We start from the raw sequence: 22,645 nt of genomic DNA, 5'->3' as shown, positions 1-22,645 counted from the left end.
CATCGATCACCATCACTCCCCCCTGATCACCATCACTCCACCCAATCACCATCACTGCCCTGATCACCATATCTCCCCCATCGATCACAGTCACTCCTCCCGATCGCCATCACTCCCCCCGATCACCATCACTCCCCCCGATCACCATCAATGCCCCGACCACCATCCCTCCCCCTCGATCACGAACACTCCTCCCACCGTTCACCAACACTCCCTCCCGATCACCATCACTCCCCCGATCACCATCACACCCCCTGATCACCATATCTCCCCCATCGATCATCGGCACTCCCGCTGATCACTATCACTCCCCCCGATCACCATCACTCCCCCCGTTCACCATCACTCCCCCCCGATTATCATCACTGCCCCGATCACCATATCTCCCCCATCGATCACCGTCACTCCCGCTGATCACCATCACTCTCCCCGATCACCATCACTCCCCCCGATCACCATCCCTCCCCCCCGATCACCATGACTAACCCCCGATCACCGTCACTGCTCCGCCGATCACCATCACACCTCCCCCCGATCACCATCACTCCTCCCCCCGACCACCGTCACTCCCCCCGATCACCGTCACTCCCCGATCACCGTCACTCCCCCCGATCACCATCACTGCCCTGATCACCATCACTGCCCCGATCACCATCGCTCCCCCCAGTCCCCATCACTCCCCCCGATCACCATCACTCCCCCACGATCACCATCACTCCCCCCCGATCACCATCACTCCCCCCGATCACCATCACTCCCCCCGATCACCATCACTCCCCCGATCACCATCACTCCTCCCCGATCACCATCACTCCTCCCCCCCAATCACCATCACTCCCCCCCGATCACCATCATTCCCCGATCACCATCACTCCCCCGATCACCATCACTCCCCCCCGATCACCATAACTCCCCCCGATCACCGTCACTGCCCCCGATCACCGTCACTCCTCCCGATCACCATCATTCCCCCCGATTACCATCATTCCCCCAGATCGCCATGACTCCCTCATCGATCAATCAATCCCCCAATCACCATGACTCCCCCCGATCACTCCCCCCGATCACCATCACTCCCCCTCGATCACCAACACACCCCCTGATCACCATCACTCCCCCCGATCAAATTCACTCCCCCGATCACCTTCACTCCCCCTGATCACCATCACTCCCCCAATCACCGTCACTCCCCCCGATCACCATCACTCCCCCCGATCACCATCACTCCTCCCCCCATTCACCAACATTCCCTCCCGATCACCATCACTCCCCCGATCACCATCACTCCCCCGATCACCATCACTCCCCCAATCACCATCACTCTCCCGATCACCATCAATGCCCCGATCACCATCACTCACCCCGATCACCATCACTCCCCCCGGTCACCATCACTCCCCCTCGATCAACAACACACCCCCTCGATCACCATCACTGCCCCCGATCACCTTCACTGCCCCTGATCACCTTCACTGCCCCCGATCACCATCACTCCTCCTGATCACTGTCACTCCCCGATCACCTTCACTCCCCCCTGATCACCATCACTTCCCCCCGATTACCATAACTGCCCCATCGTTCACCGTCACTGCCCCCAATCACCATAACTCCCCCATCATTCACCATCACTCACCCCTATCACCATCACTCCCCCCTATCACCATCACTCCTCCCAATCACCATGACACCCCCCCGATCACCATGGCTCCCCCCGATCACCAGCAGTCCACCCGATCACCATAACTCCCCCATCGATCACCGTCATTCACGCCGAACACCATCACTCCCCCCTTCACCATCACTCCCCCCGATCACCATCACTCCCCCTGATCACCATCACTCCCCCGATCACCGTCACTCCTCCCGATCACCATCACTCCCCCAATCACCGTCACTCCCCCCGATCACCATCACTCCTCCCCCCATTCACCAACATTCCCTCCCGATCACCATCACTCCCCCGATCACCATCACTCCCCCGATCACCATCACTCTCCCGATCACCATCAATGCCCCGATCACCATCACTCACCCCGATCACCATCACTGCCCCCGGTCACCATCACTCCCCCTCCATCAACAACACACCCCCTCGATCACCATCACTGCCCCCGATCACCTTCACTGCCCCTGATCACCTTCACTGCCCCCGATCACCATCACTCCTCCTAATCACTGTCACTCCCCGATCACCTTCACTCCCCCCTGATCACCATCACTTCCCCCCGATTACCATAACTGCCCCATCGTTCACCGTCACTGCCCCCAATCACCATAACTCCCCCATCATTCACCATCACTCACCCCTATCACCATCACTCCCCCCTATCACCATCACTCCTCCCAATCACCATGACACCCCCCCGATCACCATGGCTCCCCCCGATCACCAGCAGTCCACCCGATCACCATAACTCCCCCATCGATCACCGTCATTCACGCCGAACACCATCACTCCCCCCTTCACCATCACTCCCCCCGATCACCATCACTCCCCCTGATCACCATCACTCCCCCGATCACCGTTACACCTCCCGATCACCATCACTCTCCCCTGATCTCCATCACTCCCCCCGATCACCGTCTCTCCCCCCGATAACCGTCACTCCCCCCTGATCTCTCTCACGCCTTCCGATCCCCATCACTCCCCCCGATCACCATCACTCCCCCCCCGATTTCCATCACTCCCCCCGATCACCATCGCTCCTCCCCCGATCACCATCACTCCTCCCCCCGATCACCATCACTCCCCTGATCAAGGTCACTCCCCCCGATCACCATCACTCCCCCTGACCACCATCAATCTCCCGATCACCATCACACTCCCCGATCACCATGACTCCCCCCGATCACCATGACTCCCCCCGATCACCATCATTCCCCCCAATCACCATCACTCCCCCCGATCTCCATCACTCCCCCCGATCACCATCACTCCCCCCGATCACCATCACTCCCCCGATCACATTCACTCCCCCCGATCACCTTCACTTCCCCAAATCACCATCACTCTACACGATCACCATCACTCCCCCCCGATCACCATCACTCCACCCGATCACCATCACTCCTCCCCGATCACCATCACTCCTCACCCGATCACAATCACTCCTCACCCGATCGCCATCACTCCTCCCCCCGATCACCATCACTCCCCCCCGATCACCATCATTCCCCGATCACCATCACTCCCCCGATCACCATCACTCCGCCCCGATCACCATAACTCCCCCCCGATCACCGTCACTACCCCCGATCACCGTCACTCCCCGATCACCGTCACTCCCCCCGATCACCATCACTGCCCTGATCACCATCACTGCCCCGATCACCATCACTCCCCCCAGTCCCCATCACTCCCCCCGATCACCATCACTCCCCCACGATCTCCATCACTCCCCCCCGATCACCATCACTCCCCCCGATCACCATCACTCCCCCCGATCACCATCACTCCTCCCCGATCACCATCACTCCTCACCCGATCACAATCACTCCTCACCCGATCGCCATCACTCCTCCCCCCGATCACCATCACTCCCCCCCGATCACCATCATTCCCCGATCACCATCACTCCCCCGATCACCATCACTCCCCCCCGTTCACCATAACTCCCCCCCGATCACCATCACTCCCCCCGATCACCATGACTAACCCCCGATCACCGTCACTGCCCCCCGATCACCGTCACTCCTCCCGATCACCATCACTCCCCCCGATTACCATCATTCCCCCAGATCGCCATGACTCTCGCATCGATCAATCAATCCCCCAATCACCATGACTCCCCCCGATCACTCCCCCCGATCACCATCACTCCCCCTCGATCACCAACACACCCCCTGATCACCATCACTCCCCCCGATCAAATTCACTCCCCCGATCACCTTCACTCCCCCTGATCACCATCACTCCCCCAATCACCGTCACTCCCCCCCGATCACCATCACTCCCCCCCGATCACCATCATTCCCCGATCACCATCACTCCCCCGATCACCATCACTCCGCCCCGATCACCATAACTCCCCCCCGATCACCGTCACTCCCCCGATCACCGTCACTCCCCGATCACCGTCACTCCCCCCGATCACCATCACTGCCCCGATCACCATCACTCCCCCCAGTCCCCATCACTCCCCCCGATCACCATCACTCCCCCACGATCTCCATCACTCCCCCCCGATCACCATCACTCCCCCCGATCACCATCACTCCCCCCGATCACCATCACTCCTCCCCGATCACCATCACTCCTCACCCGATCACAATCACTCCTCACCCGATCGCCATCACTCCTCCCCCCGATCACCATCACTCCCCCCGGATCACCATCATTCCCCGATCACCATCACTCCCCCGATCACCATCACTCCCCCCCCGATCACCATAACTCTCCCCCGATCACCATCACTCCCCCCGATCACCATCACTCCCCCCGATCACCATGACTAACCCCCGATCACCGTCACTGCCCCCCGATCACCGTCACTCCTCCCGATCACCATCACTCCCCCCGATTACCATCATTCCCCCAGATCGCCATGACTCCCTCATCGATCAATCAATCCCCCAATCACCATGACTCCCCCCGATCACTCCCCCCGATCACCATCACTCCCCCTCGATCACCAACACACCCCCTGATCACCATCACTCCCCCGATCAAATTCACTCCCCCGATCACCTTCACTCCCCCTGATCACCATCACTCCCCCAATCACCGTCACTCCCCCCCGATCACCATCACTCCCCCACCGATCACCATCACTCCACACGATCACCATCACTCCCCCCCCCGATCACCATCACTCCACCCGATCACCATCACTGCCCCGATCACCATATCTCCCCCATCGATCACCGTCTCTCCCCCATCGATCACCGTCACTCCCCCCGATCACCATCACTCCCCCCGATCACCATCAATCCCCCCGATCACCATCACTCCTCCCCCCATTCACCAACATTCCCTCCCGATCACCATCACTCCACACGATCACCATCACTCCCCCCCCGATCACCATCACTCCACCCGATCACCATCACTGCCCCGATCACCATATCTCCCCCATCGATCACCGTCTCTCCCCCATCAATCACCGTCACTCCCCCCGATCACCATCACTCCCCCCGATCACCATCAATCCCCCCGATCACCATCACTCCTCCCCCCATTCACCAACATTCCCTCCCGATCACCATCACTCCCCCGATCACCATCACTCCCCCGATCACCATCACTCTCCCGATCACCATCAATGCCCCGATCACCATCACTCACCCCGATCACCATCACTCCCCCCGGTCACCATCACTCCCCCTCGATCAACAACACACCCCCTCGATCACCATCACTGCCCCCGATCACCTTCACTGCCCCTGATCACCTTCACTGCCCCCGATCACCATCACTCCTCCTGATCACTGTCACTCCCCGATCACCTTCACTCCCCCCTGATCATCATCACTTCCCCCCGATTACCATAACTGCCCCATCGTTCACCGTCACTGCCCCCAATCACCATAACTCCCCCATCATTCACCATCACTCACTCCTATCACCATCACTCCCCCCATCACCATCACTCCTCCCAATCACCATGACACCCCCCCGATCACCATGGCTCCCCCCGATCACCAGCAGTCCACCCGATCACCTTAACTCCCCCATCGATCACCGTCATTCACGCCGAACACCATCACTCCCCCCATCACCATCACTCCCCCCGATCACCATCACTCCCCCTCATCACCATCACTCCCCCGATCACCGTCACTCCTCCCGATCACCATCACTCCCCCAATCACCGTTACACCTCCCGATCACCATCACTCTCCCCTGATCTCCATCACTCCCCCCCGATCACCGTCTCTCCCCCCGATAACCGTCACTCCCCCCTGATCTCTCTCACGCCTCCCGATCCCCATCACTCCCCCCGATCACCATCACTCCCCCCCGATTTCCATCACTCCCCCCGATCACCATCGCTCCTCCCCCGATCACCATCACTCCTCCCCCCGATCACCATCACTCCCCTGATCAAGATCACTCCCCCCGATCACCATCACTCCCCCTGACCACCATCAATCTCCCGATCACCATCACACTCCCCGATCACCATGACTCCCCCCGATCACCATCACTCCCCCCGATCACCATCATTCCCCCCAATCACCATCACTCCCCCATCACCATAAATCCCCCGATCACCGTCATTCCCTCCGATCACCGTCATTCCCCCCGATCACCATCACTCCCCCGATCACCGTCACTCCCCCGATCACCGTCACTGCCCCGATCACCGTCACTCCCCCGATCACCATCACTCCCCCCGATCACCTTCACTCCCCCCGATCACCTTCACTCCCCTCAATCACCGTCACTCCCCACCAATCACCATCACTCCACACGATCACCATCACTCCCCCCTGATCACCATCATTCCACCCAATCACCATCACTGCCCTGATCGCCATATCTCCCCCATCGATCACCGTCACTCCTCCCGATCGCCATCACTCCCCCCGATCACCATCACTCCCCCCGATCACCATCAATGCCCCGACCACCATCCCTCCCCCTCGATCACGAACACTCCTCCCACCGCTCACCAACACTCCCTCCCGATCACCATCACTCCCCCGATCACCATCACACCCCCTGATCACCATATCTCCCCCATCGATCATCGGCACTCCCGCTGATCACCATCACTCCCCCCGATCACCATCACTCCCCCCGTTCACCATCACTCCCCCCCGATCACCATCACTGCCCCGATCACCATATCTCCCCCATCGATCACCTTCACTCCCGCTGATCACCATCACTCCCCCCGATCACCATCACTCCCCCCGATCACCATCCCTCGCCCCCGATCACCATGACTAACCCCCGATCACCGTCACTGCTCTGCCGATCACCATCACACCTCCCCCCGATCACCATCACTCCTCCCCCCATTCACCAACATTCCCTCCCGAGCACCATCACTCCCCCGATCACCATCACTCCCCCAATCACCATCACTCTCCCGATCACCATCAATGCCCCGACCACCATCACTCCCCCCGATCACCATCACTCCCCCCGATCACCATCACTCACCCCGATCACCAACACACCCCCTCGATCACCATCACTCCTCCCGATCACCTTCACTGCCCCCGATCACCTTCACTGCCCCCGATCACCATCACTCCTCCTGATCACCGTCACTCCCCGATCACCTTCACTCCCCCCTGATCACCATCACTCCCCCCCGATTACCATAACTGCCCCATCGTTCACCGTCACTCACCCCTATCACCATCACTCCCCCCTATCACCATCACTCCTCCCAATCACCATGACACCCCCCGATCACCATGGCTCCCCCCGATCACCATCAGTCCCCCCGATCACCATAACTCCCCCATCGATCACCGTCACTCACGCCGAACACCATCACTCCCCCCGATCACCATCACTCCCCCCGATCACCATCACTCCCCCGATCACCGTCACTCCTCCCGATCACCATCACTCCCCCGATCACCGTTACACCTCCCGATCTCCATCACTCCCCCGATCACCACCACTCCCCCCAATCACCATCTCTCCCCCGAGAACCGTCACTCCCCCCTGATCTCCGTCACGCCTCCCGATCCCCATCACTCCCCCGATCACCGTCACTCCCCCCCGATTTCCATCACTCCTCCCCCCGATCACCATCACTCCCCCGATCAAGATCAATCCCCCCGATCACCATCACTCCCCCTGATCACCATGACTCCCCCCGATCACCTTGACTCCCCCCGATCACCTTCACTCCCCCCGATCACCTTCACTCCCCCCCAATCACCGTCACTCCCCCCCAATCACCATCACTCCACACGATCACCATCACTCCCCCCTGATCACCATCACTCCACCCAATCACCATCACTGCCCTGATCATCATATCTCCCCCATCGATCACCGTCACTCCTCCCGATCACCATCACTCCCCCCGATCACCATCACTCCCCCCGATCACCATCAATGCCCCGACCACCATCCCTTCCCCTCGATCACGAACACTCCTCCCACCATTCACCAACACTCCCTCCCGATCACCATCACTCCCCCGATCACCATCACACCCCCTGATCACCATATCTCCCCCATCGATCATCGGCACTCCCGCTGATCACCATCACTCCCCCCAATCACCATCACTCCCACCGTTCACCATCACTGCCCCCCGATCACCATCACTGCCCCGATCACCATATCTGCCCCATCGATCACCGTCACTCCCGCTGATCACCATTACTCCCCCCGATCACCATCACTCCCCCCGATCACCATCCCTCCCCCCCGATCACCATGACTAACCCCCGATCAACGTCACTGCTCCGCCGATCACCATCACACCTCCCCCCGATCACCATCACTCCTCCCCCCATTCACCAACATTCCCTCCCGAGCACCATCACTCCCCCGATCACCATCACTCCCCCAATCACCATCACTCTCCCGATCACCATCAATGCCCCGACCACCATCACTCCCCCCGATCACCATCACTCACCCCGATCACCAACACACCCCCTCGATCACCATCACTCCTCCCGATCACCTTCACTGCCCCCGATCACCTTCACTGCCCCCGATCACCATCACTCCTCCTGATCACCGTCACTCCCCGATCACCTTCACTCCCCCCTGATCACCATCACTCCCCCCCGATTACCATAACTGCCCCATCGTTCACCGTCACTCCCCCCAATCACCATAACTCCCCCATCGTTCACCATCACTCACCCCTATCACCATCACTCCCCCCTATCACCATCACTCCTCCCAATCACCATGACACCCCCCGATCACCATGGCTCCCCCCGATCACCATCAGTCCCCCCGATCACCATAACTCCCCCATCGATCACCGTCACTCACGCCGAACACCATCACTCCCCCCAATCACCATCACTCCCCCCGATCACCATCACTCCCCCGATCACCGTCACTCCTCCCGATCACCATCACTCCCCCAACCACCGTTACACCTCCCGATCACCATCACTCTCCCCTGATCTCCATCACTCCCCCGATCACCATCACTCCCCCCAATCACCGTCTCTCCCCCGAGAACCGTCACTCCCCCCTGATCTCCGTCACGCCTCCCGATCCCCATCACTCCCCCGATCACCATCACTCCCCCCCGATTTCCATCACTCCCCCCGATCACCATCGCTCCTCCCCCGATCACCATCACTCCTCCCCCCGATCACCATCACTCCCCCGATCAAGATCAATCCCCCCGATCACCATCACTCCCCCTGATCACCATCAATCTCCCGATCACCATCACACGCCCCGATCACCATGACTCCCCCCGATCACCATCACTCCCCCCGATCACCATCATTCCCCCCAATCACCATCACTCCCCCCGATCACCATCACTCCCCCCAATCACCATCACTCACCCCGATCACCAACACACCCCCTCGATCACCATCACTCCTCCCGATCACCTTCACTGCCCCCGATCACCTTCACTGCCCCCGATCACCATCACTCCTCCTGATCACCGTCACTCCCCGATCACCTTCACTCCCCCCTGATCACCATCACTCCCCCCGATTACCATAACTGCCCCATCGTTCACCGTCACTCCCCCCAATCACCATAACTCCCCCATCGTTCACCATCACTCACCCCATCACCATCACTCCCCCCTATCACCATCACTCCTCCCAATCACCATGACACCCCCGATCACCATGGCTCCCCCCGATCACCATCAGTCCCCCCGATCACCATAACTCCCCCATCGATCACCGTCACTCACGCCGAACACCATCACTCCCCCCGATCACCATCACTCCCCCCGATCACCATCACTCCCCCGATCACCGTCACTCCTCCCGATCACCATCACTCCCCCGATCACCGTTACACCTCCCGATCACCATCACTCTCCCCTGATCTCCATCACTCCCCCGATCACCATCACTCCCCCCAATCACCGTCTCTCCCCCGAGAACCGTCACTCCCCCCTGATCTCCGTCACGCCTCCCGATCCCCATCACTCCCCCGATCACCATCACTCCCCCCCGATTTCCATCACTCCCCCCGATCACCATCGCTCCTCCCCCGATCACCATCACTCCTCCCCCCGATCACCATCACTCCCCCGATCAAGATCAATCCCCCCGATCACCATCACTCCCCCTGATCACCATCAATCTCCCGATCACCATCACACGCCCCGATCACCATGACTCCCCCCGATCACCATCACTCCCCCCGATCACCATCATTCCCCCCAATCACCATCACTCCCCCCGATCACCATCACTCCCCCCAATCACCATCACTCCCCCCGATCACCATCACTCCCCCCGATCACCATCACTCCCCCGATCACCGTCACTCCTCCCAATCACCATCACTCCCCCTGATCACCATCACTCCCCCCGATCACCATCACTCCCCCCGATCACCATCACTCCCCCATCGATCACATCACTCCCCCTGATCACCATCACTCCCCCCGATCACCATCACTCCCCCCGATCACCATCACTCCCCCCGATCACCATCACTCCCCCATCGATCACATCACTCCCCCTGATCACCATCACTCCCCCCGATCACCTTCACTCCCCCCGATCACCTTCACTCCCCCCGATCACCGTCACTCCCCCCGATCACCATCACTATCACTCTCCCCGATCACCATCACTCCCCCCCCGATCACCATCACTCCCCTCGATCACCATCACTCCCCCCGATCACCATCACTCCTGCCCCCGATCACCATCACTCCCCCATCACCATCAATCCCCCGATCACCGTCATTCCCTCCGATCACCGTCATTCCCCCCGATCACCGTCACTCCCCCGATCACCGTCACTCCCCCGATCACCGTCACTGCCCCGATCACCGTCACTGCCCCGATCACCGTCACTCCCCCGATCACCGTCACTCCCCCCGATCACCGTCACTCCCCCCGATCACCATCACTCCTCCACCCGATCAACATCACTCCCCCCATCACCAGCACTCTCCCCCCCGATCACCATCACTCCTCCCGATCACGATCACTACACCGAGCACCATCACTCTCCCCTGATCACCATCTCTCCCCCCGATCACCGTCAGTCCCCCGGATCACCATCACTCCTCCCGATCACCATCACTCCCCCCGAATCGCCATCGCTACCCCCGTCGATTGCCACCAGGAGGCGGGTTGGCAATTTAAATATTTTAATTAGGCTGGCAGCCTCTGTTTTAAGCTGCTTTGAAGGTTTAACCTTGGCCAGCCTAGGCCTAGGGAAACTCGGCAGCTGAAAGGAGGCGGGGACAGCTTCGGGGAGCGCAGCCGAGCTGGGCTGAGAGCAGGTCGGCCTAGTGGTGGCGGGGGGTGTGGTGTGGGTGGGGGTGGGGGGCGAGGGTGGTGGGAAAGATTGTGGGGGATGGGTGGGGGTCTGATTGCGGTGGGGGAGGATTGTCCGATCGCGGGGGTGGGTCCGATAACGGGGTGGGTGGGGGGCGGAATGGGTGGTCCGATGGAGGGGGGTTATTATCCAATCGCGAGGGGTGTCCAATCATTGGTGGGGGTCCGATCATGAGGGGAGGGGTGTCCAATCACGGGGTGGAGGCAGGGTTCAATCACGGGGCGGGTAGGGGGTGGGTCCAATGGTGGTCGGGGCAGCAGGCAGATCACGGGGCGGGCGGGGGGTATACTGGATTAGCTAGTTGGGCCTGGAGGAAACACTCCTGCTCCTCCCTGCCCACATGCTGTGCTGTAAAGGCACTTACCTCATGGATTCGGCCCTTCTCCCCTCCTTTCACCTGCAGGGCTTTCCGAGGCCTGGGAAACTCGGACAGCTGTGGTTAAAAATAGAATCACTGGTAAAATGAAGGCAGGCAGCCTCATTAAAATATTTAAATAACCAACCTGCCATCTGTGAGCAGACTGGTCGCTCACCCCTCGTTCTGCCACTGTTAAAACCGGAAGTGAATGGGTTCGAGGTGGGTTGGTTTCCTGTTTCAGATTTTTAAAATTTTAACCTCCGAACTGACCCGTTTTTGGGAGTTAAGATTCAGTCCTTTATTTCAGGAATATTTCAACAGATGAGAAATGACGAACAGATATTAATGATAGATTTACCACAAACTAGAAAAGAACATTGATCATAATGTGATTGATTGCGAGGATCTTTATTTTACACAGTGCAGAAAGGTTTAGTTAAAATTGGAAGTCATACATAAAAGTCTGGAATTTATTGTGACCAATGTTATCATTTGGACACTCACCATACTTGTGCCAAGTTCCTCTCTTCACCAGTTTAACACTGGCGTTACCCTGTTTATTTTAACTCCGTGAATGCCTTCATTAAAATAGCAGGGAGAAGAATTTGGTGGTGCTTTATGCATCCACATTGCGACATGAGTCCCACTGATTTGCAGGTCAGGGTAATTAGCCCTAAATCTAACTGTTTCGGCCTGTTTTGACAGTGGGATCAAATGGTGGATTCCATGTTCCTGAAACAGAGATTTATTTGCTGTTATTGTCGCACTGCTTACAAATGCTCCTTTTTGTTCTGTTGGCAGCAATTCCACCGGCAAGCCGATATATGTGAAGAAATGCTGCAAAGGATTTTGCATCGACATTCTGAAGAAGCTTGCGCAGACCGTGAAATTCACGTATGATCTGTACCTGGTGTCAAACGGGAAGCATGGCAAAAAAATCAACGGTGTATGGAATGGAATGGTTGGTGATGTAAGTTGCTTTAGGTAATAAACGGCCGCAAGACGTTACGCAACTTTAGGATTAGAATCTGTTCGCGACAACCCCCACCCCCCGGCAAAAAAAACCCCTAGAAACAAATGAAGTAAAACTCTACAGGCTGTGTGTTTTCAACTGATTCCATCTGTTTTTTTTGTTGTTGCCTGCACTACCTCCAGGTGATGTATCAGCGAGCGGCTATGGCTGTCGGATCACTGACCATTAACGAGGAGAGATCGGAAGTTGTTGACTTCTCGGTGCCATTTGTGGAAACAGGAATCAGCGTTATGGTGTCTCGCAGCAATGGCACAGTTTCCCCCTCTGCATTTTTAGGTAAACTATTTTGAGATGTCTTACCCTTGTCTGTGGTAGCCCAGGAATAGCAGGCGTGTGATCTCACTGGTGCTTAGGAGCAATCTGACTTCATTGATGTTATTGCGATATTATCGCTCGTGTAGAGCAGAAACACTGGCATAGACCTGTTGGGCTGAATGGCCTGTTTCTGTGCTGTACTGTCGATTCTATCACCAACAACCTGGCGATTACAGGGGAATCGGCAGCATTGGAAAGCGATTGCCGTAGCTTTCCAACAATGCTTATGACCAAAATGATATGACAATTTATTTAACTTGCATAATGATGGCGAAATTCACCGCACTGTAAAGACACCACCAAGTTCCTTAGCAACTTTTCTGGGCTTTTTTCCTCCCTGAAACAGCTACCATCCACTTTAAAACGGATTTTTTTTTAAAAACATCCCTGCTACCCTGCTGTGATTGCTATTTTTAACATGGGTAGGCAAGCAGACTGTCTGCCGAAAAGAGGAAGGGAGTTTATGATTATAGTCTTTAAGATGATAAGAGTCATAAATCAAATGAAAGTAGTCTTTTCACAAATCCATGTTGAGAGTGCATGGTCAGACCCATCTCAGACACCGCACTATTTTTGTCAATGTTCGGAGCAGCCAGAGCTGTAGAGAGCGTAGGATTGTGTTTTTTAAAAAGCCGTGGGCGGGTGGCTTTGTTGGCACACACATTCCCAATTCTGCATCTTATCCATCATATCCGGCCTGAGAGAGGTGGTCAGGTGATTTCGCACCATTCAGGGATTTCATGTACTTCAATATGTAGGCCATGCCTTAAATTTTTAAAGCTGTTTTATTTTAAGGTAGTTTTGAAATCGCACTTCTTTGGATGAGAAAGGAAAAGGATTTCAAAGCTATGAAAAAGCAAATTAAAAAGGATTAGAAATATTCCTATAATTTATTAGTGTACAGCTCCATTCCCACCACCCATCCAATACTGCAACACCCCAGTCTGGCTAATTGTTCATTTTCCTTTGCTACATCAGTGACTTATCTTCAATTATCTACCTACTGTTTTTTTACTTAATCTTTCATGCCATTTTTTCTCTTTGTACAGACAAGGCCATCTCTGATCACTTCCTTTTATCCCTCACTAGTCACATCCCCCTTCCAATCCCACTTCCTTCTGCATCCACCCCTGGAGAAAACTCTCCCTTAATTCACTTACAACAGCACTTTCAAACTCCCAACTCTCCAGCCTTTGGCCCTCCATTCACCATGTTACTTCAGCGGCTGTCGATCTGCTCAATCGCTCCCTCACCTTTGCCTTTGATGCCTTGCCCTCAGTAAAACCCTCACTCTCTCCCACCCTGGTTCTTCTCCCTGGTATGGCCCCCATCTTCATTCCCTTTACTCCAAGGGGCGCAGACTTGAATGCATATGGTGCACCACTGGCTTAGCCACTTATCACCAGACCTGGCTGGAACAAATCAAGCACTATCGGGCCCAGCTCTCCTCTGCCAAAATGGCTCACTACTCCAGGATCATCCTGGAATGCAAAGGTAACCCCGGCTTCTTTTCACCACTACGAACCATTTCTTTCAATCCCCCTCCCTTGTCCCCTCCACTCTCACCTCCAGCAACAAGTGCGGGGAGCTCATGGACTTCTTTGTCACAAAGATTGAGACCATCCATTCAGCTGCCTCTGTTGCTTCCCTCCCTTCCCCTAGCCCACTTTGTCTAAGGTCGCCCCCCCCCCCCCGCCCTAGCCCTGAACTCGCATCTTCCTCCAGTTTCTCTCTGATCGCCACTTGTTAGATCCGTGTATCTTAATGTTGTGTCCTTCAATAATCAGACTGCAGGGATCGATTCAACAGGTGTTTACTGAATGAGGGTTACTCTAGAACTAAGTGTACAGATCACTACTCAGGGTTTATATACAGGTGTGGTCACTGCCGGTACTACTGTATACAGGAGCTGTAAAAAGTAGTTCTCCCCTTAAAGGTACATACATTACAATTCCTCCCCTTTTAGATTAACAGTACCATAACACTCATTTAACAATTAAATATCAAACTAATTACAATTAACACTTTTAACATGCAAAACTAGCTGAGAATAGTCTATTTATAAATTCAGTCTTGGGGAGGCTTCCTGATCCTTTCTGGATAGCGCCTTTCCCGAGTGTCTTGCTCTTGGTGCGGAGGCGATTCTGGCCCCCTGTCGTCGGTTGGTTCATCAGCTTCTGATGCTACTGTTTCTGAGGTAGATGCGACCTGTACGTCGGGTTCCTCACCAGGTATGTATGGCCGAGACATGGGGTTGACTCGTTCCTGTGACTCTAGGATCTGATCAGCTTGGCGTCTCACAATGTTCTCCCCAACATTCACTGTGTACATTAGTGGCCCCTGCCGTGTGCATATCGTTCCTGGTTGCCATTTCTCTGTTCGGTAGTCGCAGGCCAAGACTGGTTGCCCTACATTGAAGCTCCTTGTCGGCTTCTCATTGATGTGCTGGAATTGCTTACTCTCAACATCTCTTCGTACATTTGGTCTGAGCAAATCCAGACAAGATCTCAACCTTCGGTTAAAGAACATCATGGCCGGGGCCTGGTTGGTGACTGCATGTGTCGCATTTCTGTAGGCTAACAGGAAATTGTCCACCTTATGCTGCAGTGGAATGTCGTCATTGCACATGGCCTTTACTGCTTTTTTAAAGGTTTGTACGAACCTCTCAGCCAATCCATTTGTGGTTGGATGATACGGGGCAGATGTGTAATGCCTTACCCCATTCCTTTTCATAAATCTTCGAAACTCTTCGGACACAGACTGTGGTCCGTTATCAGAGCAAATCTGCTCTGGCAAGCCGTTCCTGGCAAAAATGGCCCGTAGGACTGCAATAGTTTTCTCCGTGGTGGTGGAGGACATTTTGATTACCTCAGGCCATTTCGAGTGCGCTTCCATGGCTATTAAAAACATTGAGTCCATGAATGGACCAGCAAAATCAATATGCACCTGTTGCCATGGCGATGAGGGCCACTCCCATGGGTGTAGAGGGGCATGTGGTGGTGCATTTTGGACCTTCTGGCATCCTGAGCAGCTCTTTGTCAGGTCCTCGATTTGCTGATCGATCCCTGGCCACCACACATAAGCCCTAGCAAGGCTTTTCATTTTCACCCCTCCCAGATGACCTTCATGAAGCTCATTGAGCACTCTCTCCCTTAACTTGGGTGGAATTACCACTCGGGATCCACACATCAAGGTCCCCTGGCATACTGACAGCTGTTCTCTTCTGGATGAGAATGCTGGCAACAGTGAGTCACCATGTGCTAGCCATCCCTTCACCGTCAAATCATATACCCGAGACAGCGTCGGGTCATTTCGGGTCTCCTTCTCTATAGCAGCGTTAGTTACTGGAAAGCATTCAATTATAGTCGAATGAAATATTTCGACAGGATCCACTGCTGGTGCTTCCTCCACAGTAGGCAGTGGCAGGCATGATAGCCCATCAGCGTTTCCATGCTGTTTCGTGCCCTTATACTCGATTTCATATTGGTGCACCCCTAGAAAAATGGACCATCTTTGTAGCCGTTGCGCAGTCATCACCGGAACGCCCTTCTTTGGATTAAAGATGGAGACAAGTGGTTGGTGGTCAGTCAGCAAGGTGAACTTCTGCCCGTGCAGATAGTGATTGAACTTTTTCACTCCCCACACTAGGCTGAGGGCCTCCCTGTCAATCTGGGCGTAGTTACGCTTGACTGAGGTCAGTGACCGAGACGCAAAGGCTACTGGCCTCTCTGAGCCGTCCGTGAATCTGTGCAACAGCATCGCTCCAATGCCATAGGGTGACGCATCACACGCCAACCGAATTGGTAGTGCTGGGTTGAAATGAGCCAACACCTCTTTTGATGTGATCAATGCTTTGCTCTTCTGGAAAGCACGTTTACATTCGTCACTCCACTTCCATGGTACCCCCGTTTGCAGTAGGGTGTCCAGTGGGTGTAGTACGGTAGACAAATTCGGCAAGAACTTATGGTAGTAGTTCACCAGCCCGAGGAACGACCTCAGTTGTGACACATTTTCCGGTGCTGGAGCCTTGACTACTGCCTCAATCTTTTCAGGGGACTTATGCAACACCTCTTTATCAATAACGTGGCCACAATACGAGATCTGATTCTGGAAAAACTCGCATTTGTGGCGATTAGCTCGGAGCCCATATTCCTTCAATCTAGTGAGCACCTGCTCCAGGTTGGCGAGGTGATCACTGTCATTTTCGCCCGTGACCAGGATGTCGTCCAAATAACACTGGGTCCCTGGAATCCTTTGCAGGACTTGTTCCATTGCCCTTTGCCAAATAGCTGGAGCTGATGCTATCCCGAACACCAGCCGGTTGTATTGATAGAGACCTTTATGAGTGTTGACCGTGAGGTACTGTTTCGAGGCTTCCTCTACCTCCATTTGCAGGTACGCCTGGGCCAGATCAATCTTAGTGAAGCGTTTCCCTCCAGATAGCGAGGCAAAAATATCTTCAATCCGCAGAAGCGGATATTGTACAGTGTAAAGGACTGGGTTCACTGTCACCTTAAAGTCCCCACAGATGCGAACCTTCTTTGGTTCCCCAGGCGTATTACTCAACGACCTCTTCATTACAGGAATGATGGGTGTAGCCCACTCGCTCCAGTCCACTTTGGACAGGAATCCTGAACGTTCCAAACCTTCCAGCTCTGCTTCGACGGCTGGGCGGATCACATAAGGTACCGGTCTGGCCTTAAAAAACTTTGGGCTTGCATTTTCCTCTATTTTGATCGTCGCTGTTATGCCTTTTAGTGTTCCGAGTCCCTGCTGGAACACTTCTTGTGCGTCAGTTAGCATTTTTGATGGTTGTCCAGGTGTGACGTCGTCATCCTTTTTGGCATCTACAGTCAGTGCTTGTATGAAATGCCAATCTAGCTGTATCTTCCAGATCCATTCACGTCCTAGTAGTGGTCGTCCTCCATCTGGCAATACATATAGGTCCATTTTTGGTGTTTCCTTGCCGTTATATATAACGTTCACCCTTATTTTTCCTTTGGGGTAGACTTTTTGCCCCGTGTACATCTTCAAGACAATCTTTGTATCTCTCAAGGGTATATGTGAGAATAGCTGCTTGTAGTCCCTTCGGTTTATGACTGTTAGGGCTGATCCTGTGTCCAATTCCATTTTCACTTGGACTCCTGCTATCTTGAGCGTGACCCAGATAGTTTGGTGATCCTCCGTTTTGATCACATTATGTAGTTTCAGACAACCCAGCTCCTTGCTTCCGGAGTCTGTATCACTTTTCTGTTCGTCTGAACTACTCTCCGTCACCTTATGTACCTTCTTGTACTTCTCCTGTGGTGATTTCTTGCTGCTGGTTTTCTTTCCCGACCTGCAGACTCTTGCTATGTGTCCTACTTTTCCACACTGTCTGCACACTTTGTCCTTGAACCAGCAATCATTATGGTCGTGTGTTGTTCTGCCGCAGTGATAGCACTTCACTGTTCCGTATGACATTTCATTTGTGCCATATTCTTGCGGTCTCCGTTATATCTCTGCTGTGCCCCGTGCGGCTGCTTCATGTGATACTGCAATGCTGAAAGCCTTGTCCAGCTTAAGATCCTTTTCTGATAGAAGCCATTTCTGGGTTCCTTCACTTTGAAGCCCACACACAAACTTGTCCCTTAAAGTATCTGCTAGTCCCGTTCCAAACTGGCAGTGTTTCGATAGCTTGCGCAGTTCCGTTAAATACTCAGCATTACTTTCATCTTTATGCTGGTTCGTTTTGTGAAACTTAAATCTTTCTGCTATCAGCAGCGGTGTGGGGTTTAAGTGGTCCTGTAGGATTGACACTATGTTTTCAAAATCCTTTTCTACTGGCTTCTCTGGGGTTACTAGGTTTCGTAGTAAGCCATACGTTTTTGCACCCATTGAATTCAACAATACCAGCGCTTTCTTGTCATCTGGCACTTCATTCACCTTGCAGTATACTTCTATGCATTCGACATATGTCGTCCAATCTTCGACCTCATTGTCGAACGCTGTGATACTGCCACTCTTCGGCATTTTTGGGTGTGGGTAGACTGGCTTAAAATGGCGTCTCCCGCGCTTTCCTTTCTTCCCCGCTGTGGCTTAAAATGGCGTCTCCCCCGCTGCTGCCAACGCCGCTCTTGGCGGTCCTCGTGGCAAATGGCGACGCCCTGTGGGTTTCGTGCGCTGCTGCCAATGCCGCTCTCTGCGGTCCTCGTGGCAATGGCAGCGCCTCGTGTTTTCCTGTGCGCCTCTCTCCCCCGTTGACGCTGCTCGGCCCTTGAACACCGGCTGCGCTCTGCTCTCTCTCACCTCTCTCCCCCATTGACGCTGCTCGGCCCTTGAACACCGGCTGCGCTCTGCTCTCTCTCCTTTCTCTCCCCGTTGACGCCGCTCGGTCCTGAACATCGGCTGTGCCCTGTGCGCTCTGCCCTCTCTCTCTCCCCCGTCGACGTTGCTCGGCCTTTTTCTGTGCCGCTCGGTCGGCTCTAGCCGCCGCTGTCCGGGAAGGGTCTGCGCAGTACCTGTTCCCAGCCTGTTTCGCTGGACCACCGTGACTGGAAAGCCAAGCCTGGCTCTCGACAGCCTCCCCTGCGATGCTCAAATCTCCGCTGGATGACTGGGCGGTTGCCCGTGGTCGACGCCCGTGCTTCTGGACTCGAACTCCTTCCACTGTTCTCCAGGAGCGAATCCCTGGGAGGTGATGCAGAGTTGCAGGTAGGTTCGAATCTGCGTCGTTGCCAAAGTTAGATCCGTGTATCTTAATGTTGTGTCCTTCAATAATCAGACTGCAGGGAACGATTCAACAGGTGTTTACTGAATGAGGGTTACTCTAGAACTAACTGTGCAGATCACTACTCAGGGTTTATATACAGGTGTGGTCACTGCCGGTACTACAGTATACAGGAGCTGTAAAAAGTAGTTCTCCCCTTAAAGGTACATACATTACACCCCTCATGCCCTCTCCGAGTTCATCTAGTCCATGAAACCCACCTCTTGCTCTCCCGACCCTATTCCCACTAAATTGCTGATCATCCAACTTCCCTTCCTGACCCTTATGTTAGCTGATATTGTAAACTGTTCCCTGTCCTCAGGTACTGTCCCCTTTCCTTTCAAATCTGCCATCATCACCTGCTTTTCAAAAAACCCACCCTTGACACCTCTGTCCATGCTAACTACTCCCCTATCTCCAACCTCTCTTTCCACTCCAAAGTCCTTGAACTTGTTGTCACCTCCCAAAACTCCATGCTTGAACCTCTCCAATCAAGTTTCTGCCACAGCACTGAAATGGCAAAGTCACATATGAAATCCTCTGTGACTGTGGTGCAATATCCCTTCTCGTTCTTCTCGACATTTCTGCAGCTTTTGACATTGTCACCCACACCAATGCCTCTCCTCCATTGTCCAGCTGAGTGGAACTGTCCTCGCCTGGTTCCAGTCTTACCTATCAAGCCGTAGCCAGAGAACCTCTTGCAATGGCTTCTCTTACCACCTCCTCACCATTACCTCTGGAGTCTGGAGGTACCTCTGGGCACCTTCACAGCTTTCACTAATGCCACTCTCTAGACACCTTGGGCACTGAAGTGCATCCCAAGGTGGCACCCCTGCTTACATTTCATCTTTTCCCTTCAGGGAGATCTACTAGATGTCTGTGTCAGATAATCATGATCTAGATTGGCAACTTGCCACCTGGGGGAGGATGCCTACCAAAATTGGAACTTTCAACCACAAATTCACAGTGTGGGGCACAAGATGTCCTTCATGTAAGGGCCAACAGTTTAGTATTTTAATTGTTCAAATGAGCTTTCTTGTGAGGGCCAATCAATAGCTGTCTTCGTTTTTACCCTAGCGCAAAGAGAGATTGTTCGCTTTGGCCCCTCATAAAAACCTGGATAGTGTATTGGGGCAGTGCAACATGCAGCGTAATAGAATGAATGGTAGGATGCAGGCTCCATTCCCCACTCCACTAACTTCTGATCTTCGATATGGCACTGTGAGAAAGTATCGAGCAAATACAAAGTTTTTTCCAACAAGGAGGGAGGGAAAAGTTAAATGGAGAGTCATCTGCAGACAGTTATTGCTCATATCCTAATGACTGGTTCAGAGTATCAGGGGCAGTGGCAAACACAGAGACCTAGAAGCCGACTATTCACTCAAGGGAGACGAGCGGAAAAATAGACCTCATTAACTCTCAAATTAAAAAAAATACCTGAGACTACCTCTCCCATCCTCCCCAGAGACTTTGGACATTTGTGTAAATGAGGACATTTATCATTGACCCTTTACTTTCCAGAGTTGAGCGATCAAAGTCTTTTTATTTTAATTAAAAAATAGTTTTCAGAACAGTTGCTGCAATAAGCTACAGCAAATTGTAATGACAATATATTTTTTAATGGGATGCTGCCATTCAAAGGCTATTCTCTCCTACTAGCATTGTAGGGCCAATGTGATGGCATGGATGTCTTCTCTATGCCTCTGTTATATTTTGTTTTCAATGGATAATGTATTGAATTACTTCAGGCTTTTTCTCTGTTTTCTTCTAGAGCCCTTCAGTGCTGCTGTATGGGTCATGATGTTCGTTACGCTCCTCATTGTGTCAGCCATTGCTGTTTTTGCATTTGAGTATTTTAGCCCACTTGGGTACAACAGAAATTTGGCAAAAGGGAGAGGTAAGCTGAATGCTTTTATCTTGTTTTCATTTCTTTTGTAAAGAATTGTGAACTTGAGCACAAAATTCAGGCTGACACTCCAGTGCAGTGCTGAGGGAGTGCTGCACTGTCGGAGGTGTCGTCTTTTGGATGAGATGTTAAACCGAGGCCCTGTCTGCCCCCTCAGTTGGACATAAAAGATCCCATGACACTATTTTGAAGAAGAGCAGGGGAGTTCTTCCTGGTGCCCTGGCCGATAATTATCCCTCAACCAATATCACTAAAAACAGATTATCCGGTCATTATCACATTGCTGTTTGTGGGACCTTGCAAATTGGCTGCTGTGTTTCCTACATTGCAGCAGTAACTACACTTCAAAAGTACTTAACTGGCTGCAAAGTGCTTTGGGACATCCTGAGGTCGTGAAAGGTACAAGTCTTTTCTTTATTTGGTTGAAAAGCAGGCACCCTCCTGTCTGAGCTACTGGGCGACTGAAAATTATACATTTATTTTGTAAGCACTGCCGAAAACATTATCAAAATACAGCGCATCCTGTGATTTCCAAATCCTGAATGGTATGTTTTATTCAGGGGGTATCAAGCATTATTCTGATCTGTTTGTTGCGATCTTCTGAAGTCAAATTAGCCCCATGCTGCCAACAATTGCCTTGTATCCTCAAGCTGCCATCTGGCTCAGTAATAAAGTATCTGCACTCTTCAGCAAAAGGCAGCTTGTTAAAGAATGAGCTGCACTCCAAAAGAAAAATCCTGGCTGCAAGATTTTACTGATGCTGAAATTAAAAGACATCTTTCTTTAAAATCTTGTTGGAAAGTTATATCATCCCAAGTAATGGATCGTATAATTGAAATCTTTGATAC

The 22,645-nt window shown here is 53.6% G+C and overlaps 1 protein-coding gene across 1 annotated transcript in view; it reads left to right on the top strand.

The window, feature by feature from the left end:
- grin2aa (glutamate receptor, ionotropic, N-methyl D-aspartate 2A, a) overlaps positions 1–22,645 on the top strand; it is a 322,390-nt gene that overhangs the window by 236,377 nt on the left and 63,368 nt on the right. The window contains exons 5-7 of the mRNA XM_086002241.1: positions 12,597–12,765; positions 12,951–13,104; positions 21,663–21,788. Of these exons, the coding sequence (XP_085858367.1) occupies positions 12,597–12,765; positions 12,951–13,104; positions 21,663–21,788 (449 nt within the window). The remainder of the gene's footprint in view (positions 1–12,596; positions 12,766–12,950; positions 13,105–21,662; positions 21,789–22,645) is intronic.

This window comes from Somniosus microcephalus, chromosome 11, assembly GCF_052327205.1.
Source record: "Somniosus microcephalus isolate GS21.2 chromosome 11, FLI_Smic_1.0, whole genome shotgun sequence".
In the NCBI taxonomy this organism is placed as follows: Eukaryota; Metazoa; Chordata; class Chondrichthyes; order Squaliformes; family Somniosidae; genus Somniosus; species Somniosus microcephalus.
The sequence above is the reverse complement of the archived record's forward strand: the minus strand, read 5'-3'. Positions and strand labels throughout refer to the sequence as shown.